This window comes from Xenopus tropicalis, chromosome 3 (assembly GCF_000004195.4).
Source record: "Xenopus tropicalis strain Nigerian chromosome 3, UCB_Xtro_10.0, whole genome shotgun sequence".
NCBI classification, from domain to species: domain Eukaryota; kingdom Metazoa; phylum Chordata; class Amphibia; order Anura; family Pipidae; genus Xenopus; species Xenopus tropicalis.
The window spans coordinates 49,361,964-49,387,391 of NC_030679.2; the positions used below are offsets into that span (position 1 = coordinate 49,361,964).

At 38.1% G+C, this 25,428-nt stretch overlaps 1 protein-coding gene across 2 annotated transcripts in view; it reads right to left on the minus strand.

Annotated features, from left to right (window-relative positions):
* Positions 1–59: 59 nt before the first annotated feature.
* Positions 60–25,428, minus strand: part of stab2 (stabilin 2) — a 188,513-nt gene continuing 163,144 nt past the window's right edge. For both annotated transcript variants that reach the window (XM_031898868.1, XM_012959864.3), the window contains 24 exons: positions 25,273–25,320; positions 23,793–23,876; positions 23,446–23,592; positions 22,752–22,892; positions 22,292–22,351; positions 21,990–22,166; positions 20,986–21,075; positions 19,844–19,990; positions 18,165–18,221; positions 16,551–16,677; positions 15,680–15,829; positions 14,069–14,173; positions 13,018–13,125; positions 12,427–12,620; positions 11,761–11,902; positions 10,604–10,737; positions 10,291–10,456; positions 9,486–9,592; positions 7,427–7,546; positions 5,744–5,902; positions 4,952–5,062; positions 3,309–3,443; positions 2,134–2,259; positions 60–820 (listed from right to left, as the gene is read on the minus strand). In XM_031898868.1, the coding sequence (XP_031754728.1) occupies positions 773–820; positions 2,134–2,259; positions 3,309–3,443; positions 4,952–5,062; positions 5,744–5,902; positions 7,427–7,546; positions 9,486–9,592; positions 10,291–10,456; positions 10,604–10,737; positions 11,761–11,902; positions 12,427–12,620; positions 13,018–13,125; positions 14,069–14,173; positions 15,680–15,829; positions 16,551–16,677; positions 18,165–18,221; positions 19,844–19,990; positions 20,986–21,075; positions 21,990–22,166; positions 22,292–22,351; positions 22,752–22,892; positions 23,446–23,592; positions 23,793–23,876; positions 25,273–25,320 (2,883 nt within the window). In that variant the 3' untranslated portion in view covers positions 60–772. The remainder of the gene's footprint in view (positions 821–2,133; positions 2,260–3,308; positions 3,444–4,951; positions 5,063–5,743; positions 5,903–7,426; positions 7,547–9,485; positions 9,593–10,290; positions 10,457–10,603; positions 10,738–11,760; positions 11,903–12,426; positions 12,621–13,017; positions 13,126–14,068; positions 14,174–15,679; positions 15,830–16,550; positions 16,678–18,164; positions 18,222–19,843; positions 19,991–20,985; positions 21,076–21,989; positions 22,167–22,291; positions 22,352–22,751; positions 22,893–23,445; positions 23,593–23,792; positions 23,877–25,272; positions 25,321–25,428) is intronic.

Genomic DNA, 25,428 nt, shown 5'->3' on the forward strand with positions numbered 1-25,428 from the left:
TTTATAAAGCAAATAGCAACATATTTGTATTCTATGTCTAGGAACACACACACCACTAATAGTTTTATATACAAATATCTTTATTTTTAACTACGGAATTAACAGAAAGGAATCCAGATTTACAGAAAACCACATGCAAAATGTTGTGACAGGTCAGTTCTAAACTTTTATAAACCCTGTTGAGAAACTGAATAAGTGTTAACATGAAACCAATGCATGAACAAAGTATACAAAATAACATGAAGGAAATTTACATTGCTGCTCAGTTAGAAAGCAGTAAAACTATTTACATTTTCTTTTCACAGTAAAGAAACCTTGTATGAGTACTCCTTATTATTAAACAAAAGTGTATGGTGTCAAATTTCATAGGAAGGAATATATTTGATGGTGGTGAGTAGCTGTATAGAGCATGTGCACAAAGTCTCTTCCCATTGCCTTGTATATCATGCCCTATTACTAAGCTATCCTGAAATTAGAGCTCTTATTTTAGAGATCACGGTACATTCCGCTGTCCCATTAGTGATCCTTTAATCTGAGCTGAGCAAGTTAGACTTTATTTGCTGCTGTTGCTGTAAGATGTGAATCCTAAAAAAAAGACAGAAAGAAAACAACTATTTTCCACAGTCAGTGTTTGTTGTGGATCTATTTATCATTCAAGTGAGTCAACAGATGTTGGGTAGTTGGCACCATTTATGGGAAAGGAAGCATCAGATTCTTCTGCTGGGCATCTGACACGCTTCTCGCGTTGTGTTTAGATATTGTACAGTTAATGTCATTTGGAACGGCTGCCAAAGCTCACAAGCTGTTGTTCATCGGAGTCCTTTTAGGAAAACAAAATAGTGTAAATGTACACATTAAACAGGCACAGTTTTATAAAGTGTAATTAATTATCATTGATTCATGAAATCTGCTAAATAACAAGCAGGTTATCAAGGCCAGGTTAAAACAAGTCTTTACATACAAGACACCAGGCAAGCTCCAAAATCTGATTGTTGGCACAGAAGTGCTTTTATTAAATTATTATAAGGGTGCCCATGTTCAATACTTTTAAGAACCGAGTTACTAGAATTGGGCATTGTTCTCCTTAGCCTTACTAGCGTTGCCATGCATCATAAATTACCAATCCATTTTATTGTTTATGACTGCAATAAACTGACCCATTTATATCATCTTCTTTATGAGATTGTTTATAACATGGGGGCTTAACTATTTTGGCACTCATTCAAACGAACCTGAATTTAAAGTGATACTGGCAATAAAAAAAAAACTACTTTTAATGGACATAAGTCACCTATAGGTCATGTTGATTGTTTTTTTACTGATAGGGCTAATTTTGTTACTTGAAGTTCCTAAACCTGACTGTTTTGCCAACTGTCAACTAACAGGCTCCTGCTGCACAAATATGGCAGCCCCTCATAGAGGAACATGGGGATCAGTTAGAAAATGTAAGAGCTTCCAGCAAATAACTACCTAACTGGAAGTTACAGTAATTTGAATGAGAAGCATGCAGATGAGTGAGAGAGGGCCTGAAAAGAAAGATAAGTAGTGAAAAGTAACAATGACCCCCATTTGAAAGCACAAAAGTAACAGAAAAAGGAGGCAAATTAGAAAACTATAAAAAGTAAAAAAATAAAGACCAATTATAAAGTTGCTAAGAACAGGCCATTCTATAATAAATAAGAGGTTAACCTGAAGATGAGCCACCCCTTTCACAAGAGCTGAGATATAGCCTGAGCTGGGGTGCAGTTATTTTCCCAACCCTGATGTAAAGTTCTTCTGTACAGCTAAAGTGACTCAGTGATAAACTTGACATGCAAACATAAATTATGCACTTATAACATTTCTCTTCTGCTGTACAGTACACATCGTACATGCTATCAACAGCGAGCTGTGATAGCATTGTGACTTGTTGGCAGCGACGCATTTGCCGTGAAGCCTGTAAGCAGGAAATTTAATAGTTGAAACTTTAAATAGAACATCCATCCAAGCATTACTCACAGTTGCACTGCAATCCTAATGCTAATCCAATTATGGGTACCAAGTGCAGAACAATTTATACAAACATTTCAACCAAAGTAAACAACCCCCATCTAGAAACAAATCCAGCTTCAGCTTACTGCTCAGTCAACTTACAGAAAAGGGATGAAAGCTCGGCTCTGTGCTGGTCTCTGGCAGCGAGGTGGCAGTGGAACTTTCATACATCGGATTAGCAATATTTGAGGGCCTGTCAAGCTCCGAAACAATTGGTTTTTCATCATACTGATAAAATGAAGACAAGAGGAGTTGTTACTATAACTTGCCTGCAGAGCTTAGTTCATATATTGAGAATAAGCACACTACATGCATCAGTTCTGTTTTCTGCCTCTTGCATGAGGATTTTTATTCAGTGAAATTCTGTTTATTTTACATCTTAGGTTTTTAAAACATTATTAACATTCCAAACATTACTGTCCTACAAGTAAGTTTGCTTTCTCACATTAAAATGAAACTTGAGGTTGTAGATTCACAACCGGGTGACTTCAGTGGGCAGTGGGCTAAAATGGCCTAATTTAACCAGGCTTCTGCCACAATGCAACCAGGTCTTCTAACCTATAGGTGGTGCTATATGTTGCCTGCACTGCTCTAAAATGTAAGAAGCAGAAATTAAATTAAAAAAACTACAAATGGCTTCTAAGGATGTTTTTTTTTTTTTTTTTTAGCAAGAATTAGACCTGTCCTTGGTCTGGTCTTTCTGGGAGCCCTTGCACAACCCCTCTAGGTTTCTTCCTTTCCAAGAACTGCTCACAAGCTGAGTCTGCTTAAGGGCTTTCCCCAGGCATGGACACCTTCAGGGATGACTGGTTAACATCTGAGCTACTCCAGTGGGGCTAAACTAAGCTAAATGTACAGCCCATCAGCCAATCATGTTCAATGACTGAGGGTAGGCCTACCTGGGTAAAGCACAAGGTGCCTGCATATCATAGATCTCTGCCCCAGTATAAAAATGAATAGCCCTTAAGATGATCTCAAACCCATAGTGGGTTATGGACCTTTCAGGCATCACCCTGCATATTAATTCAGCCTTTAATATATCTCTGCCTGGTCTGTAGGAGTTAATGAATCTAGTCACAGTGTTGCTAGCATGAATACCTGGCACCATCCTACTGAGAGGGTGTGGATGATTGTTTAGTGATTCTGCCAGTAGCAGTTAAACTTCTGAAGGGCTCCAGACTTATGTCACCCATCCTCCCTAGAATTTCCCTTGTAAACTTTATCTGATCTGCTCAAAGTGCAGCCAATATACTGCCAAGCGATGGCTTTTCGTTTACCTCATTAAACTGCTGAAACTGGAATTGGAAATCTTTTCTGTTGAACTTCTTATAATAGTATACTGCGAGTGCCAGGAGCCCGACGATCAGAACAATGCCAAAGAATATTCCTGCTCCATGGCCAGCATGCAGAGCCTGCACAAAAGGCAAAGATTAAAGGCTGTTCTCATATTACTAAGAAGGGCACTGCCAATTCTCATTCAGCATCCAGTCAACAACATAGAAACAATATTTTCTCTCTACACAAGATATAAAACTAGTCAAGTAGTAATATGGGGAGACTGCAGTCCAGTAATCCTTAACAACCAGCAGTTAGCTTCCATTTCTTTATTAAAAAGTTACAATGTTGAAAGAAATGTTTGATTTACTGTTACAGGTAACTTTACTGGGGCAAACTATAGCCCTTTACGGCTGTATTCCTGTAAATTATTTGCCTAAGTAGTCAGATTTATTTAACTCCATGCAGTAATTATATATTAAAGCAAGCCTGAATCATGTATCTAGCTCTTGCCCCAGCTCCTACAACCCAATATTCAGTACAGGACAGTGCCATTGGCAGCTGGCTGGCATGAGGAAGTTCACTGCCTCAAAAACTGCGCTAGGGCTTGAGACCATGGCTTGTGGGGTACAATTCTTCTAAAGAGCAACTCCACCCCTAATCTTCCTACATAATTATATAAGACAATACAAATGTTCAGTGGTTATAAAGTTATTTACAGTATAAGGTGATCACCATTGAAAACAATATTTGTCTGTTCTCTCTAGCCTCTGCACTACTGGGTCTGACTCGTGAAACTATGAAGAAGAAACCAGCTCATTAACAGACCTGTGAGGAACCACAGAAGGCATTGTGGGAACTACATTCTTAGCTGGAGGAAAGTACATTTCTACTAGTGTTTCAAGCCAGAACCAGCAGATACAGATACTGCTAACACCAAATACTGCTAACAATTGCAAGTAATTTACAAATAACCATTGATAACATAAGGCGCATAGCCTGGGGTGCTCTCCCGCATACCACCTTTCACCGTTACACATTAACCCCCTCCCGCCATGCAGCCAAACAGCTCTTACTGATCTGCTCTGCAGAGACTGGCCAGGCAGGAGATTCTGTATCTCCCACTCAGTTTCCCATGCAGATGTAGCATGTCTACCCTCAATTTCTATACCTTAAGCCTGGGCCATTTTGGTCTCACCACAAACTATGTTTCAATAATTTTCTAGAAAGTTCCTTAGAATTATATTTTGTTTATATTCATTTTATCCTGTATTATCTTTTAATAAAGCCTATACCAGAAGGTAACACTAATTTTCATATTTTAAGGAATAGTTATTCTGCTTAAAAACTGCTCCTTGGAGAAAAAATATTAATGTATGGTTATATGCTATGTCTAATATACCTTTAGACGCTGTATTTTGCCAACCAAACCTCTCCTGCCCTAACAGAGAAGAAATTTAATTTGATCTTTAAACCCTTTTTTCTCATTAATTATCATTCGCTCACCTTTTCCTTATATTCAGCTGTAACTTTCCATACCTTTATAATATCTCCTCATGGCCATGCCTTTTCCAAAGACACCAAACCTTACATGGACCCGTTCCTTTAAATAGCTAATTTCTCTTTATTTTGACGATGTACTTACTAATGGCTCTGGAGGCGCAGTTAGAGGTTCAGCAATTGTGTGAATGATTCCATTGGAAGCGATAATGTCCCACTGCAAAATAGGTTTTCCATCCACATATCTTGTTGGAGTCTAAGAAACAACACAAAAAAGGATTTATATACATTAGTTTATGGTAAATTAATCTATTTATATTTCTTTCTAGGTTTAGCAAGATTATAAAAAACAGTGATTAGATACCTACAGTTTAGGTTGTTTAATTTTAACTGTATCTTTAAATATGTATATATTACAAATAATTGTAGCTACTCTAATCCCCTAATTCAAAAATGGATTACTGGGATAGCGAGCGGGTCATAAAAATAGGGGTGTTGGGGTACTCAGTGGGAGACTTGGCACTGAACACATATGCCACAACACCAAACCGAAGATTTCCTGAAGTTTAACAACAAGGAACCTCAGTGCCTATCACTTTCTTTAGGCTCCTGCTACACAGGGCATATTTTAGGGCAGGGTGCACTCTGATTGGATTTCGGCACAAAACTGCTCAAGTATGCAGTAACATGCCGAAATGCGCTTAGTGTGCTTGCACCTGGGCCGATGCAATGGTTTTAGGTGCATGTACATCAATAAGCTTTTTTAAGTGAAGTTAAATTCAAATCCGCCCCTTGTGGAAGGAGCCTTAGGGTTTTCAGATGTCCATGGATTCATCTCACACAGTTTCTACACCCTGGTAATAGGTATATGGATAGATGATAATTGTTAAACACATAGGTTTGATGTTATCTACATTTAGCAACAACAACAAATTACCATGGAATCAGTGGTTATTTTGCTGGCTGGGTCATTGTCAAAAGAAATTAATAACTTGTGGCCTATTCTGGTTTGAAGAGTTGTTCCATTGCTCAGGTCCTCAAAGAAGAACATGCTGACATTTGCCAGATGATATTCTATATCGCGTCCAGACAGGGTCTTTAAGAGAAAGGAAAGCAAAATTAGATAATGAATCTAAAGCTACAGACTTGTCTGTGTCAGTTTCCCAACTTTCCACCCAGGCCATTTCTGCCCCAGTACATTCGTCAAAAACAGATTTTTTACTTCAACCACTAACATCTGTGGAATCTGCAGAAATTCTTTGAGAAAAACTAGGGTCCATCCTAAATGTTAGTGACTAGAATAAAGAAACTGTTCATGGCTACCGGATTGGTGTGTTAACCCACACAGACCTAGGGGCACATTTACTAATCCACGAACCTCCGAAAAGCGTTTTTTTCGTAATGATTGGTATTTTGCGATTTTTTCGTAAATTGTCGCAACTTTTTCGTAGCCATTATGACTTTTTCGCAAATTGTCGTGACTTTTTTGTAGCGTTCCGACTTGCGCGAATTGTCGCAACTTTTTCGTAGCCGTCACGCAGAGTACGAAAGTTTCGGATTCATTCAAGCTTCAGTATCGTGACTTTTCTTGGGTCAGGTTGGAGCTGCAGAGTGCCATTGAGTCCTATGGGAGGCTTCCAAAATCATGCAAAGTCTGAAAGGTTTGCCCGCCGTTTACGAGCGCTCAATACGAAAAAGTCACGACAATATACAAGCAAATCGTAACGGCTACGAAAAAGTCACGACAATTCGCGCAAGTCGTAACGGCTATGAAAAAGTTGCGACAATTTACGAAAAAGTCGTAACGGCGACGAAAAAATCGCAAAAAATACGAAAAAGTCGCAAAATGTTCGTTTCCAATCCGAATTTTTCCCATTCGGATTCGTGGATTAGTAAATGTGCCCCCTAGGGAAATACACAAACATTAGCAGTACAATTTAACACACAAATAAGGGTCAAGGAGGAAAGTAAAAAAAAAAGTGTAAAGCATCATTGTAAAGCACCCATGGCATTTGCACCTGCTGCCTATAGGCACAACCCAAAATGTATGCCAGTGCTTACTATATGTGCAGCATATGGGCATCCCCTGGCATGACTCTACCTTACATGCAATTCAGGATATAAAGGCAGGACACCAGGCAGAAGGGAGTTCTGTACTTAGCACTGTCTAAAAGCAGAAAAGGGCTCACTTTTGAATGTGTTTGCTTTGTCCTGCGTAGTGGATTTTTAATTTTAAAACTCCTTTAGCACTTTAGCACTTTTGTCTGTACCCATGGTAATTTAGCTCTATATTTTATGATATAGTTATTCAATTCCTGTACTCTGTTACATAGAATGACAGAGTACATTGTTGAGGAACAGTATTATGGAAGGTTTATGTGTGACCTTTAAGCAATATATGGTACTGGCCGGGGTTTTCCAAAATGAGGTCTTCCAGATTGATTAACCTAATCATGTCTCCCAGCCCCTCATTCAGTCTTCATATGACAATGGAAGATGTAATTTACTGATACTGATGGTTCTATTTTTAATATTCAATTTAGAACATACAAAGAATAAAGAAAACAAAGTGCAACATGCAATACTCCATTGCTCAGTCACAGTTAAATAGGGCGCAAACCTGATTTTCATTAAGTCCATCATTGCTTGGGGCAAACAGAGTCGCTTGCACTGATAAGTTAGTGAGGTAGTTGAAAAATTCTTTCCCTTTCACTGAAGTGTTAGAGTACACCAAAATTTCCTGCAAAAAGAAAAAAGAAATAGATATCTTTTATAAAATCGTATCTTTTAACGGTTGTGGTGTTTTGTTTGCTCTGCATTTTTAACATTTGTTCCAATTTGTCATTTGTTCAAGGAGCAGCTAAATATCTGACTATAGAAATATTAAAAGATGATGCTTATTTAAAGGAAACTTATACCATCAAACAATGTAAGTCTCTATAAAAATATATTGCATGAAACAGCTCATATGTAAAACCCTGATTCATCTAAATAAACCATTTTCATAAAATATACTTTTTTAGTAGTATGTGCGGTTGGGTAATTCTAAATAGAAAATTGCCATTTTAAGTACTATGGGCCGCCCTCTGGGATCATATGATTTACTGTGTACATTAACAAGCCAAGGCACACATACATGCTAGGCCACATCAGCCAATTAATAGACAAACTTCTCTCTTTTACTCCCACACTACTTCATGTTACAGTTAGAGCTGCATTATTTCTGGTCATGTGATCTCTGAGGGAGCACACAGCCCATCAATAAATCGTGGCTCAAGGTGAAAAATGTAAAAGGGCAATATTTACTGATTTACATATATATATATATATATTCCAAATATAGAGGAGAGCACCATAAAGCAGAATTCTGCTAAAATGCTATTTATTTCAGACCAAAAAACACAACACGGTTGTGTTTTTTGGTCTGAAATAAATAGCATTTTAGCAGAATTCTGCTTTATGGTGCTCTCCTCTATATTTGGATTGTATTGAATGGCTCAGCGGTGTGCCTTGCGAGGATTGATGCATCAAGCCTGATCTAAGGGCTGTGCGGTTGAATACCTATTTGTTCATATATATATATATGTTCCAGTTTGGCAAGATTCTTTAATAATCTGTTGGTTAATAGAGAAGGAAAGGTAAAAACTAAGTAAGCTTTAATAGAAAGGTCTATGTATATACACCAATACTCATAGTAATGATGATCTGAGTCCTTAGTGAGTCCTTGGTCCTTCTATTCTGTACACATGATCTTCTACGTCAAACTTCCTTCTCTCAGCAAAAACCTTCAGGGCACGGGCACAAGTCTGCACAACTTCCTCACTTCTCCTTACTTTTTATTATTATTTATTACTGAATTACACTGTGTACATTGCAAATAATTCATTCTACCAAATAAATGTATTTTTTAGCTGTAATACTGGTGTGTAGACAGCCACCTCAGTGCATTGTGCCCGAGTCTGAGCTTTCAGAAAGAGCCAGCACTTCACAATGGAACTGTTTTTAGATAAGCTATTATTTCTCCTACTCAATGTAACTGGAGGAGTCATGGCCAGACTTGGGTGTTTTATTATTGAGTGCTATTCTTATATGTGAGCAATTGTGGCAATGCAGGTGTCAACTTGTTACTTGCCCATTGTTCTACTGATCAGCTGCAGGGGGAGGGGAAGGGGTGACATCACTTCAACTTGCAGAGTACAGAGTGAATGAAGTGTATCAGAGCACAAGTCACATGGCTTAGGGCACCTGGGAGACTATAAACATGCCTAGCCTCATGTCAAACAATCTGTGTGCTCTTTTGTAAAATGGATTTTTAATTGAGGATTCTTCTGGAGGATCACTATTAACTGATGTGTTTTGTGAAAAAACATGTTTGCATGTGACAAAATCCCTTTGGCACAAACAGCATTGTATCCTTGCATCACACTTATCTGAATGGCAATTGCCTGACAGTGAACTCTCAGTTGGCATGGAAATTAGTATTTTCAAGTAACTATCTATCCTTATATTTGACATCTGGGTGTGCATTATTTCCTATACGGGAAACATTTTTCCCTATCACATGTAGTTATACAGAATATTTATATTTATTCTATATGTAATTGAAGGTATTGTTCCATAACATGGCTAGCCAACCAGATTTCGGCACCCTATAAACTGTAGACATGGTCCAATCTTACCGTAAGGAAATTTGAAAAGGAAGGAAAAGATGTCAAGACTTGCAGCAGGTTTCCATTACAAGTGTAGCCATCTCCCACATAGCCAGGTTTGCAAATACATGACACATCTATAAAAATAAATTGTTTATTAGCACAATAAAGTGTTAGAAAGGCAGAGATGGAATATAACATCCAGAATATGATAATCCAAAGGTGCCCCAGCTGCCTTCTGCTTTTGTGCAAATGTCTCTTCTCTACTGATACCTCTGTCATGCACTTTGCAAGCACCTATCACTCTTGCAATCATATTATTCAGAAGGCTTGGGACCTTTTTTTTTTTTTTTTTTAATAAGGGTTCTTTGCACAATTTGTAGGACCATGGCTAAAGTCTACTTAATTCGATCGTTTGGCCCTGGGGTATAGGCGGGTCTAGGCAAAGTCGGTCCGGGACCGCATCAACGAGTCGATGCAATCCCCGATCCAACTAGATTTTTTAACTTGCCCAAACGAGATCTGCCCGATTTCAGGCCAGATATCGGTCGGGCAGGCCCGTCAGTAGTGCCCATACACGGGCCGATTAGCTGCCGAATCGGTCTAAGGGACCAATATCGGCAGCTAGAATCGGCCCGTGTATGGGGACTTTAAGGCACATTATAATAACAAATTATAATAGCACACATAACACATAATAACCAACTAAAAAATTTGGATTAGTGCTGAACTAGTTTATATCAGTTGCAAGGTCTTTTCTTATTATTACATAGGAAAAGTAAATAACCCAGTAATAAACATGTTTAATGTTGTTTATGCTAACTTCAAATAATACCTTTAACTCTGTAGCAGAAAACATCCCAGGTCTCACTTAGGTTGACACGGGGTCCATAGTCTACTATTCCAACAAATCCTGATCCACAGTTCTGGTTGGAATAAGTGGTAGGATATGCGACTCTAACGCCATCCAGCCAACCAGCTGCACAGAGATGGAATCCCGCCTAAAATCATGGAATATATGGCAAACAAAGATAGCAGATAGTGAGAACAACAGGAAAATATGAGAAAGTCCTTATACCCCCCTCACATTATGAAAGACCTAACTTGCTTCCCTCCAAAGGGAGTAGGAGAATAATGAAGAACATTACCTGTTGTGCGTATGACAGCTGATTGTAGGTTGCTATTGTTGCAGTCTCATCATTACAAGCTTTCATGGCTTCGCTGTAGTTGTATTTGTACACCCCTTTGGAGGAACGCAAATGAAACACACCGACGGTGGAATCTGTGGGAGAGGAAATGTTACTAATTGGACCTCAATTAGTCCAATAATCACCTCAGCCTCTGTGAGGAGAACATCACTGTGTGAATTGATATTACATATATTTTTATATAAGAGTTCTCAATATATTATTTTATCTGACAGCCATATGGTGTTACATTTTCTCAAACAGTATCCAAATACCAAACTACAAAAAGTACAAAATTAAATGTATAACAAACCTTGCCCTTATATGTATTTACATAAGAAACACAAATCTTTTGGTTTTAGTGCTTATCTAGTTGTGTATATTATTCCAGCTCCTTGTGGTTGTGGATTGTTTTGACAACAGTCAGAAATTGCCCCAATTTGCAGGGCACGCATTTCAATTACAGGGGGGTGGGGGGTGGGGGGTGGTAATAAGCATACAAAGCAATCACTGTATGACATGTATGACTCACTGACATGGTGTTATGCATGTCAGCGAGTCATATGCATTGGTGTATCATCATGTCATACACAGCACATCTTCCAACCACCACTTTGTAAGCAGGGATCAGAGGTGGCCCATTGTAAAACTGCCCACAGCCCCGCACTGGTCCGCGGCCCGGTGGTTCGGGACCCCTGAATTAATGGGTTGTGGCTATGACAAATACTTAAACAATGTTGTATCCAAGATGCAGAGGTACCCACTCCCCCTTCTATTGACATTTTGGTTAAATTGGTAGTAGGTGTGGCAAAAATGTTAGAAATTTCATGTACCAATTTAAGAGACATTTAAGAGACACCTTTGTGAATTACCCCTTTGAGTTGTCTTTAAGTGCAAGCAAAACTGCCCCAAAATGCTTTTTTTTTTTGCATATTGTCATAGGTTACTCGGGGAAATTTGTAGCTGTTGTAATTGTAATTCATTGTTTTTCAAGAACCTAGCTATCTGATATTCTTTCCTGCTATTCTCTGCCAACTAATCCTACTAATCCTTCTGTCTTCCTCAGTCATGCACACACACAGAATCAGTCTCCAAGAAAGCAACCATATTCCACTCACCTTGGAAGTGTAGATCATTACATAATGCATCAGCATGGCATTGCCCGTTGTCTTGCAGGCAGCGATTAATTGGAAGCTTTTTCACTTCACAACTCAACCCATCGCCAATATATTGATCCTTACACTCACACTTGCGTTTGTCCTAGGCAGAGCAGGTAAAAAGACAGAGAAGGAATGGGGTGTGGGATTAAGGTACGTGTCTATGAAGCTTTTATCCCATCATAAAATGACCTAATAGCTGTTGGCATTTGCTTGACTGGAAATATCTGTTGAATGCTCGGGACCTGGGATTTTCCTCATAAGGGGTCTTTCCATAATTTGGATCTCCATACCTTAAGTCTACTAAAAATATAATTTAAACATTAAAATAAACCTAATAGAAATATTTTCCCTCCAATAAGAATGAATTATATTTTAGTTGGGATCAAGTACAAGCTACTGTTTTATTATCTAGTATAAATAAATTTAAAGCAACTGGACTTGTTTGGTAATCATCCGAGCAGCTTCTTCAGTTCAACTTCTACTGCTTTATTATTACAGAGGAAAGGAAATAATTTGGTTTAAATGGATTCTATAGAAGATGGGCTTCCCATAATTCAGAGCTTTTTGGATAACAGGTTTCTGGATAACCAATCCAATACACGTATAGAGAAATATTGCACTTACTGGTCCAGTCATTGTACAGATGGCATGCTCATCGCAGCCTCCGTTGAATCCATCGGCACAGGGGTCAATTGCTGCACAAACGTTTCCATCTCCCTTGTATCCCTTCAGACAACTGCACGTGACTTTCACACCACTTTGGGAACATTTCGCATTGCTGTCACAACCACCATTGTTCTGCTTGCACAAATTTACCACTGAACAAAAGCAAAGTAAGCAAACACAAGTTGAGTTGAGAAGCTACGGGGGGCATATTGAGCATATTAGATTACTTTAGATTTTTTTAATTAAAGGGCATCTAAGCCGTGAACCTTTCCATTAACAGATGTTCTGGATCCCCAGCTCTATACAATTCAGTACAGCTCAGTTGCTCTTGCAGCTCCTAAAACTCCCAGCCCAAAGCTCTATTTTTCAACTTATCACAACTCACACATTTACAGAGCAACCTTTTTTAATTCAGGAAGTGAAGTTAGCTACCGATTAAGTTCAATGAGTGTCCAAAAGCAGGCTTGTTAAAGGTCCTTCTGAACAGAGCCCTAAATAAAAAGTAGTCCTGTAAGTAAATATTAATGCCCTTTATATTAAATTCTTTACCATTACATGTCCTTCCGTCCCCTTCATAGAACTTTTTACACTGACACATATTTTTTTCCTTGCACACAGCATTACTGGAACAAGCCGGAGTGCAGACTGGAGGCAAGACTGCAGGAAAAGGGAATCAAAGTTAAACCAAAGAACATTAGCAACAGTTAGCAAACCAGTCTGAACGCAGGGATTTTTAGATTTCAGTAACAACTTCTGCACAATTTTCATTGTAGGGAAGTGAATGTCTCTCTTTTTGGGATCAAATGGTATAGATAAGGAGAACATATTATTCTGTATTTTGTTAACACTTGACCTATGCCTAACATAATCTTTAACAAAAAATTTCATGTTATGTAGAGTGGGCCTAATTCCATGTGTTCATTTAAAACTGTTTTGGTATTTTCTAATGTGCCTTGCAAGAATGAAAAAATGCCAGTGAGCTTGTGAAACTGTCACTTTGAGTTGTAAAGAGAAAGGGAACATGTTGTTTAGAATGGCTCAGTTACTCATTCCTATATCTATGAAGTGCTCTGCAGTAATATAAATCCAAATACAGTGGGATTTGGAAATGTTACTAGCACTGAATGGATTACTATGGGCCTATGTAAATTGTACATTTGCTCACAGTTTGGCATTCATAGATTATGTTTACTGTTTTTTGTTTTTAGCAATTTTCACTTCACTATTACTGAGGTCAATATTGGAATCACTAAGGACAAAGTCACAAAACCAGTGCATGAAAGATATATAAAAAAAATTATCCTATTAGCCCCCTTCTGAATTCTGATGTCTCTAGATCCTAATCCCATTTCGAGATATCTTTTAGCAATCTGGTTGGGGCCTGTAACAATTTTTCTTTATTACACTTGTCTAAACACTTATAATGGCAATAGTGTTTTGCTCTCTGTTATGATAAAGGGGGAATCAGGCTAGCAAAGGAATAACATAGGCAGTACATCAATACTGCAGAATATCTGTAATGTTGCTACTACGGTATCAGGTACTTCATAGCTATTGATAAAAACAAAATAATTTCATAGATTAAAAAAAACAGAAAGACCTAATTTTGTTTCACAGCGTTTCCCTGTCCATCCGCTATCACAGGAGCATTTTCCAGATCCGCTGGAGCCACCGTCACATTGTCCATGCTCAGTGCAATCACAGGCTGCAAAACACACAGAATGGTTGCCGTTAATTATACTTACATGTACTATGCAACAGCACATCCACCCACATATGGATTATTCCTGTCATGTAATTGTTATGCAAGACAGGACCATTTTAACTATGGGGTAGATTGGGCTGCCAGTATTCAAGGAGCGTTTAAGTCTCAGGCAAAGAAAGCCTAAGTCCCACAGTACACAGAGAGAATGTAGGGTGCCAGCATAAACTAAACATGCAAGGGACATATGGTATGCATTTTTCTTATTTGTTTCTATTTACAGGTAAGCTCTTTGGATTGGTATTGCGCTTGGGGCACCAGTAGAAGTACCCCTTATGGCAATACTGGCAGCAGGTAGCTCCAATAGATGATGCTGCACTGTCACTCTGATGTCAGTCAGAACATTCTGCTGTGGTTACACAGAGGGAGGGAAACTTCCTTGCCTTTACTTTCAGTAGCATCAAGCTGCTGGCCAAAAGACTATAGGGCTCATTTACGACTGCAAACACAGTGGGCAACTTTTGCTTTTCCCTGCAGTCGGCTGCACGTAAGACCACTTTCATTAAAGGTATTTGCGACAAAATGTGCTCTGCACACTTTCCTATAGTTGCATTTTTCGGTGCTCAGTCCTTCCTTTTCAAATTGAGCACTGCTGTGCCTATTGATGCAGAGGAACTCTGGCATTATGCCCACCTCTTGACCAGGCAGTAGCTCCAGGGTTTCCTCAGTGCCCTGGGTTAATAGGTGCAGCACACTTGCAACCTAAATAATTGGAAGCATAACACACTTGACACCAGTAAACACCAGAAATGGCACCAGGCAGACTTTTTTTGGCACAACTGCACCCAGTTTGCAACACAGTTGTGTCCATTTTGGCGAGTCGAACATATATGTGGTATGAGCAGCGCAATTGCATCAAGAGTAATGCCTGTTTAAATCTACAATGATGCTGGCATTGTGGGAAAACATGCTGATTGCGCTCAAAATTGTATTTTGCTCACTGTACTGAGATGTCAGCCCTTAGATGTTTTAGCAAAGAATTAAAGCGAAAAACAAAAAAAGTGGGGAAAATTCTTGCCACTAAAAATAAAAGAATCCCATAGAAATAAAAAAAAAAAAAATATTAGAAATTTGCCCCATTGTGTGGAAAGGCCTGACAAATTCTCACCAAGATGATTGGGTTAAGTTGTATGAAAGTCTCAAGTCTATTAGAGCACTAAAGTCTGAAAGAACCAACTGATAATCCATGTAAAGCATGTACAAAGCAGTTCTGACCGTAGTTGCATCTGACTGATCTGCATAACAGTCTGGAGCATGTATGGGGCCTAAGGGCACTTATAATGCAGATGGATCCAGCTGTTAATTTCCCCTACAAACTGGCACTTGGGACTGATTCTGTTACTCTGTTTTGACTGTATAGATAAAAATACTGTTTGTAATTTCATTTAACCAATACATTTTTACTAGGAAACACAAATCTAAAAAATGGCAAATGAAGCAAAAGCTTACGCTTGCAATCGGGGCCGTATCTTCCAGGCAAGCACAGTTCACAAGCAGTCCCATTAAATCCAGGATTGCATCTGCATTCTCCAGTTCCCGAGTGCCCATCATCACATAATCCATGGTTATTGCAGGGAGTTTCAGGTCCACCAGGGCAGCCTAACAATGAACAGGAATTTAATGGATACACAGGTTATCCTGAAGGGCATAACATGGGGAGGAAAAAAAAATCTAAATAAAATACTGGTTACCAATTTAAAGGGCAACTAAAGCCTAGAACTAAAATTCATAAACAACTGTTATAAGACTGATGTTCAATAGCCCCATATACATTAGAAATTATCTTCAAAAGTTGCAGTGTGTGGGATGGCATCATTGCAATAGTCCATTCACTGTGTCTGCCCTCTAATGTTCTGTACAGGCTGCACTGGCGCATGTAATAAGTGTATGTGTATGACTGCCAACCAAATCACCCTGTATATTGACACAAGCAGTTATTCACAAACAGCTGCTGAGGAGTTGTGCCAATAGCATTTGTGGAAGTGCCAGAGAACATTCTACTGAATCAGACGGATCTTAAACTTATGGCTGTGTATTTGAACTGGGTTTTAGATGAACTTTACATAATTTTGTAATACCTGTTATTAACAATAATAATAATAATAATAGACACATTTATATACAACACCAGTATGGAAGATGTGGCTTTGGTAGACTGCTATGGATTTAGATAGGAGCAATGAAACCAGGGTTTGCCTTTGGCTAGCACCAGGGGACATGCATGAGTTATTGCTAAGAATATCTCTATTGTACAATAGGATTCAGTATATAGTCACAAAAATTGTGCACCACCCCCCAAAAATAGTGGTGAGACACAAACCTTGGCAATCTCGGCCAAAGAAACCACTGCAGCACTTAGTCATCCAGACAACCATAGAGCAGTCATAGCGGCATCCATCTAACGTTCTTCTTGAGGACAAATTATATGTACATTTCACCTTGTCGGGCTGCATGGTAACCAAAGCCAGTTAATATTATACATGCACTAGTGGAAAAACAAAAAAGTTTTTTTTTGTCCTCCCCATAACTTTTTTCTATACCCACATATACTCTTAATTCCCATATTTCCCTATCTGTTCTAAGATACAGACACTAAACCCCATGGCAAAAACTGTTCTCTGTTCTCTTCATTAAAATTAAAGGAGACATACTGTGCAAAAAACAGGAATGTGCCAGTGAATTAAAATCATCTAAATATAGAAGGAATGTACTAAAAAACTAGTGTTTCAGACTGATTTATTGAGAAATTCCCCCAAAACCCTAATAGTCCCAACCCATTTGTTTCACTTCCTGCTGCCTCCTTTTCTGACCTAATTGGAAAGTGAATCCTGTCTTTGCTTGTGTGAATGCAGGGCTGTGACAGTGCAGGGCTTCACTATCCCCCATCTAATGTGCTTCTGGCAGGGACCTTTAGGATATGTCTACCCCTTATTTGAAACATGAACAGAGACCAGAGAGGATTTAAAGGGAGTTCGAGTAAGGGGGCATAGTATTAATGTTTATCCCAAAGTAGCACCAGCACCATATATTATTACTACAAGTTTCATTTATCCTGTGTGTCTCCTTTAAGTACAAGAATCTCCAGTGACATGAATCCCTTCTGGCACCAGGTGCCTATATTTTAGTAAATATTACATTGCTTGCCTAAATTACACAGTAAGAGCAAAGATGCTGTTAAGCTGTTTGGAACTAGAACAGATAATTTTTAGGATACCTAAAGTTCTGAAACTTTATTATAGACACAAGAAAATTCTCAAATTAGAATCATCTTCACTATGTTTGTCATCTCACTGTTATGTAATACATTGTAACTACATTTCCATTTTTGCTTGACTATATTACACTGTAATTAAACTTCAGAGGAGCCATTATAGTGCTGTTTAGGTGGCCCAAGCTAGAAAACATAGTGTAATGTCTTTAGCAATATCATATCTAAGAACAGCCAAATGTCAACAGAGGTGTTGCAGAATGCTGGGTTTAGTCCAACATAATTTGTGTGAAGCTATGCAAGTTTTGTATCCCTTTGTAACTGTAAGAGCAAATTGAGAGTTTGTTTAACCCAAATGCTGCTGGACTCCAACATATTAGAAAGGGTATCTATAATTTAATTATGAATTGCCCACTTTGGACACCCATTTTGAGGTTTAATATCCCCTTTAAATCCCAGTGGGGGAAAGTCTCCAAGTACTTTTGCAACAATATTTAAGATTTTTGAGTGATCCAAGTACTAAAGTTATTAAGCATATTCCATATGTTCCCATTAAGTCTTAATGGAAGATATTGTTTCCTACACAGGTTTATGGCCCGCTTATAAATAGATGGCCCATAATAATCCAAGAGGACATCTACTCTTTGCGTTATATAAAATATATTTTTATGGAAGATTTGAAAGAATAGGCTCCTGTGTGATTACTGAATATAAATGCATAAGAACCTTTGGCTTGCTTCCCGACGGACATTTTGGTACATTTGAACACCTGCCACAGGACCCCTGTATAAATTTAATAAAGAGAGAATTAGCAACACTTTTTACATATTTCTGTCATTGTTTTAACACACTATTAATGCATTATATATATATATATATCTATCAGACATTATTATTATGATTGTACGGGTGACAGCACCATCACTGCATACATATATTTAATTCTCATACAAAAGAAACAAAAGGAGCAATTCCTACAAACAATCAACTGCCCCAGGTGCTGGCCAGTAGTTTATGTAAATGAAAAACAGAGTGCCGCACACACAGGGACTTTAAAAAAGAACAAAAAATCTTTATTAATCCAACGTTTCGAACAATAAGGGGCACATTTACAAAAGCACGAACGCACGAGCGCTCATGCGAATGCTCCGAGCATATTTTCGCCGATTTTTTTGGGCGTCCGCACAACTTTTTCATACGGCGCATGACTTTTTCGGACGTTTGCACGAAAAAATCGGAAAGGTTTTACCGCTGTTTACAATTGTTCGGTACGAAAATTTAGTGACTTTCGGATCGCCAATACGATATTATCGTGACTAATACAATTTTTTCGTAAGCATTTTCGTGATATTAGCGATCTTACGAAATTTTCATTTTCAATACGATTTTTTCCCATTCGTGATTCGGATTCGTGGATTAGTAAATGTGCCCCAAAATGTGTTCTTCTTCAGGGACAAACTAAAAGACTGTGCACAAACACGCCCCTTAAATAGCCCACTACAAAAAAAAGGCGCCAAAATCTAGTGTCCGTAACCATGGAAACTACTTGTGTACAAAAGGAAAAGCATAATAAAATGGTAGATCAAACATGAAAAGAGAGTGTAACAAATCCTCCAGACACTTATTGCTGAAGTGAAACATAAGTATAACACATAAATGTAGCAAAAATCGTATCATGTCAGGAAATGAGCCAGAGTGGAACAAAATCAGCAGAAAAAACAAAAACCCAAAAGTAAAAGAAAAATCTACCCGATCCTTACTATCAAACAGAGTTAATTAAGCCAGGAGCCCACGGTAACCACCGGTACCAGTAAGTAGAAAAGTCATCATTTGGGGCCAAAAAGTACCGCCGTTGCCATGGTATTGACCCACGTCAACCACCGGTACCAATAAGTAAAAACGTCACCAATTGGAGGCGAGTACCGTGCATCAGAGGCGCAGCAGGGGAATAAGTGACAGCACGTTATTATTAAAAGATTTATAATAATGCTTATAACAAGCTTATACTTATTACCAGTCCTAAATTTGCTGGGACAGTTCTGGCCAATGGGCACACAAAAGACACTGCAAAATGGGAATGGCTTGGGGAAGATTAGATGTTAATAGGCATGGCTAGAACTGGCTGGGAGCATGCATGCAAGGTCTGGATAAAAAAAAGATGAAGAACTATTGTTAAAACCTGTGTTTCTAAAAGATGCCTGCAGAAGCAAAACAGAACACAGATGTCAAGCATTTTCTCATATTTTGCTGGCAATGAAATATAAGAGTTTCTCTCAATTTGCTCATTGATACTATCTGATACAGTCATATCATTGCCTTTGTGAGCAGTATCAATACCATGACACTTATACTGCTGTGCATTGCATAAATCTTTTAATAATTTAATAGAAATGATGTAAACTTACCATAAGTTCAAAGGTAACCATATTGTCACACCTCCCACCAACACTTGAAGGAGTGAGTAAACAGTCAATGCCATAAGCAATTCCTCCATTAAACATAAGCTGCCGCTGAACAAGCTTGCATTGACGGTCATCCAGCAACACATCTCCCTGTAGAACACATAGCAGCACTTGAATAGATTTCAGCAGTAAAACCGACCAAACTGAATCTAGCTAGGCTTGAAACAAAGACGTGACCATAAATCTGATTTGAATCATGTAATAAAATCTGCGACCTTCATCTGGTTAAGTGCTGACAGTGTAAATCTCTACGTTACAGCAATGTATGCTGTTTTCAGACATAAGCACAAAATACACCTGAACTTTGAATGCAACATGTTATAGATTTTATATCAAGCATTTTTTTGTTTTCATGTAAAAGTGATATAATTCCTTTTATCTAAATTATATGTGTTAGAGGCAAATGTAATAACAGGTGGAAACTTTGCTCCAGGTCAAACAACCAATAATTACTAATTAGCAGGTGACATTTACTCATATAGAGTGTGAAGGCAAATAAGTGAGATTTAGTGGTAAGCACAACTTCCCCTTTATGACTAAAGTTTATACAGGAGCAGTGGCCAGCTCCATGTTCTACCTCTCACCCATCCCAGTTACAGTCAGGTGATCCCAATAGGCCAATAAAGGGGCAACCATTTGGGGGTTTTGACCTTGAAAGCAAGTAAGTTGCAGGTAAAACTCAGTCCCTGTGTTAAATGTATAAGAAGCAGTAGAACTCTTAATGAATCAGATAAAAGTGAGTGTAGGACTGGCCAGACTAGGGATGACTTTGATGTAGTTGGCCAGCTTGAAGTATATTGCAATATGTGAACAAACAATGCCTGTTTTGCTTAAAGGCGAGGGCATTTCTCGGTAGCTTAATGCACAAAATGTCTTTATGTTCTATATATATTGGTAATGGGTGAGTGCAAAGGACCTTTTGTTTCTGTCTACTTGCACTCACTATTAAATTGCCCCTGCCCCTGCCCCTAACTTTCCAAGAAAATGAAACATCTGGTAAAATGTGAGGTAAAGTATACGTTCTCAGTCTTACACTACCAGCGGTTATTATTTATACAGACAATGGTTCATTGTTTATTACTTACATAAGACTCCTTGTCTGCACATTTTACACTAAGGTCTGTGCCTTGAAGGGTTTTTATCGATCCCTTTCGTACCAGATCAGTTGTATAAATCTAACAGAAAAATGAAAATTACAACAAAACATGTTATGTAGAAATGGAATATAAAAGTCCTGTGTATACATTTTAGCATATTTCCTTTTGTTTTATAACCCATAAGTCCTTTTGCTTATGGTATGGGATCCATTATCCATTATCCAATAAGCTAATTTATTGACTTGAAAAGGGACTTCTCTCACAGAAAAAACATGTTTGCAATCCATTTTTTTAAAGAGCAAACAGACTTTTTTATATTTAGTTTTGAAATTTCATGTGGGACTAGACATATTCTTAGTTTCCCAGGTGCCTGCAGCCATGTGACTTCTGTGTTCTGATAAACTTCAGTGACTCTTTACTGCTGTGCTGCAAGTTGGAGTGATATCATCCCCGCCTCCCACCAGCCGATGAGCAGAACCATGGGAAGGGAGCAAGGTAGCAGCTCCTTGACACCTGCATTGCTATAAATGCTCCCATGCAGCACCTAGTAGTAAATGTATAAAACACCAAAGTCCGGCCATGACTCCTCCAGTTACATTGCGTAGGAAAAACAATAGCTTATCTGAAGGTAGTCGCAATGTAAAGTGCTGGCTCCTTCTTAAAACACAGGATCAGGCACAATGCACTGAGATGGCTGCCTACAAACCAATATTATAACTTAAAAAATACATTTATTGGTTCAAGAATAACATTTTAAATGGTAGAGTGAATTATTTGCAATGTACAAATCATGACAGAATCCCTTTAACCAAGGTAGAATAAATCCCTGTTAATGATAAAACAATCATTTAGGGCTTTATAAATACTTTAATATTTTTTAGTAGCTGTAAGGCATGCAGCTCCACATTATGCAAAACCCCAGGTCCCAAACATTCCAGATAATAGATCCCAGACCTGTAAAAGGTACATTTACTGATGGCTTTAAATCCCACCTTTGCATCCCTGATGACGTGATACTTAATAATCTGCAAAAGCTTTTCTTTGTTTTGGCTATCATAAAGGAAATCATTCTGTTCTTTTGGCAGGCTTTTCAGTGCATTGTCAGTTGGCAAAAAAATGGTGACTGGCTGGTGAATGGGGTCATTGATGAGTGTTAAAATGTCAGTATCCTAAAAAGAAACAATTAAAAACAAGACGACAGTTACATTGATGCAAAAAGAAAGGACGTGAACAGCTTATTTTTTTGACTATCAACAAAACTGCATTGTTTCAGATTCCTTAACATTTAATTTACCTGTAACAATTTGCTGAATGCACTGTACCCATGTGTTTCTGCAACCTTTGTCAGACTGTCCTAGAGAAATATGAAAGAATATCAGAGAAGCACTGAAACTGTATTCAGCTGGATCACATGGCTTTCAAAATGATATGGCTAAGTCACAATGTACTGTACATTTGAGGGGGTGGGGTTTGCTGATATTAGTAATGTTGTAGTTTTAATCAAATTTAATTTGAAATTAAAAAGAATATACACCTTAAACACATGCTTTTATTGATTTCTGCAGATCTCCACAGCAGGCATTACCGTCTTATTTACCACTGGGAAATATTCCTGTTAGTGCCAGAATTAGGGGTAAACAGTGTAGGCATGTGTCTAGGGTGCAGTCCTGAGCGAGTGACAGTGGTGACGGCATAGCCACTGAATAAGTAACAGAAAGTAATAAGTCATAAGAGTAATAAGTATGTTGACTTACTAGTACTATTTTAGATGCTTCTTTATTGAAATTTTGCATGTTCTTTGGAACAAGAACTTTGTCAATGATGTGCACAATGCCATTTGTCATTATTGTATCTGAGGAAATGATCTTGGCATTACCATTTAACAGCACAGAATCCTGCAAGGCAAAGAGGTAGAGGAAGGTAAATAATTCAAAAACTTTAAAAAAATAAATAAGGAAGACCAACTGCAAAGTTGCTAGGAATAGGGCATTCTATAACATTTTAAAATACAACATACTTTAAAGCTCCAATTTTGACGTCATATATGTGCCCAGGGCCCCCTTAGCTTATAACATGGTAAACAATTTAGCTTCTAGACTAACTATGGCAACAAAGAGGTGTTCTCAAATCTCCCTCCAAACTAAATTGGGCAAAATGTGTTAAAGAGCCCCACACAGAAACACATAATGACCCTAAAACCCCTATAATTAGTTCCATTAAAATGTATGAATAGATACAATTTTTATATGCTGAAAACAGTTCTCTTTCTGCATCATTTGAAAAGGCTGCATATTTTTATTGATGTATATTGCAAAGTTGCTTGAAAGTATGTTTAGTTTTAAAAAAAGTTTTAGTGTGGCGTCCCCTTTTAATTTCAGTTTGCAAACTGTCAAAAAGATCTGAAACTTACAATGTAACTTACAAGGTATTGCAGAAGTTCATTCATACCTGTGAGTATGTAAAAGTAAGAGAATCTCCTTGAAGAGAAGTGACCGTTGCTATTGATGTAAGATCATCTTTAGTGAGCTGGGCACAACTTACAATGTGATATAACAGCACCTGTTCCATTACCCCCTTAGCAGTCCATTCTTTGATCTGAAAATAAAGATACAAAACAAAAATAAATAAACATTTCTGAAAACACAGGCAGGGTGAGGTGACTGGAGCTTACTAGGAGAGTCTGGTTAGAGGAACATAATGGTTGGGTGGCAGGAGTTTGCTAGGATGGTTGGCTAAAGTAATTACACTTTACCTTTAAATATAGATATGACTGCTGCAGATAACTTTAGACTTACCATAGACTCATCATTAAATGCACTGGTACTGGGTACAAACACAGTAAAGGGGCCTGGTCCCGAGAGGTCGTTGATCTGATTCAACTACAGAGTGAAGAGAAAAATCAGAATAAAAACATGGTACAAACTTTTTCTGCCCTTTGTTACCCAGGGAATCTTAGTAAAATCTTTTTTATTTATGAATATATAACTGCGAAATCTACAGCTTCCAAGGCTGTTTACTGTAAGTGTAAATGTCATACCCTAGGGACCTATTTGGTCTAATGTTATTTTCCTTCTTGGTAGTTGAAATAAAAGGATTTTTGGTAACTAAGTGGAGATGTTTACAACTTCAACTCAGAAATCTAATTACAAGTGTGATTGCAGAGTAACCAGCTTCACTTACTTAGGAATATGGTGAGGCATCAGAGGCCTCTTTGTTATCTGAGATATATACAAATACAAATATACAAATATTTTTTGCACACCCAATCCCAGTGTTTCAAGCCCTAGTTGTTGTAGTGCTGCTCCACAAAATTATATTAACATGTTATTTTTCATGTCTGCCTAACTGCTGGCTGCCCGACTACCAGATGAGCATTATCTGGCATCCTAAACTGAAAAGTGCTAAATGCCACTGGCTCTCAGGGGTTTCAAACCTGGGAAAGCAGCCAGCAGGAAGTAAAACAGCAAAGATTTTTTAAAATTTCTATATGTATTGCCAAAGTATTTCTATACTTGTTCTTGACACTAGGGGGTACACTTGTGAACTTATTAACAGTTCATCACAGGTAGCTTTGCTATCTTTTTAGGGAAATATTTATGTGAATATTTATCAATTCACATCTGTTGCTAAATATGCAGCATATGTAGCAAGCTCTATTTTTCACTCTTTGGTCAAAAAAAAAAATCCCTATACAGTATGTCCATTTACAGTGGAGGTGTCTGAACTAGTCCTGCATGGGTCCAATTCCTGAAACCCACAACTGGGACCACAACATACATTTTTACCTACTTGGACCCACTACCTGACCCACAGGTGCCTTATCTGCAACCCAACCCGCTACCTGGTGGACACTATGAAAGCAGTACTGTTGCTGCAAACTGAAAGTCACATGAACAGAAGTCAGGGGTTAAAAAAAACGGGAAAAAATGGAGGAAAAGGTGATGTACCGTGCTAGCCAGTCAAAATCTTTATAGAGTAACCCTTTTGAAATAAAAATTAACAAAAGTGGTATAAAGGTGATACCTTTATTGGCTAACTAAGATAACCATAGCAAGCTTTCAGAACGTTTTAGTTCCTTTTTCAAAATGGATTAAGGGGAAAAAATTCTCTGATATCTAGACCCGTGACCCAGACCCAAACCCATACAACAACCTGCAGGTTACTCGCTTTTCTGTGCCACACCCAATGCAGGACCAACATGGGGTCTCCACCTTTACTGAAATTATCCATCTACAATACACTTTTAGATTTAAGGTATTTTTGGATTTACTGTACCTGTAACTGGTTGTAAAAAGTGGAGGTATCTCTGTTTTTTGGAAGTTCCTGAAAAAAAAATTCATACATTTCAAATCTAGAAATTTTCTTTTTTAATTAAATAAGTAATATAAACCATATTCATATACTTAAGCCACAAACAACCTGTGAAATATA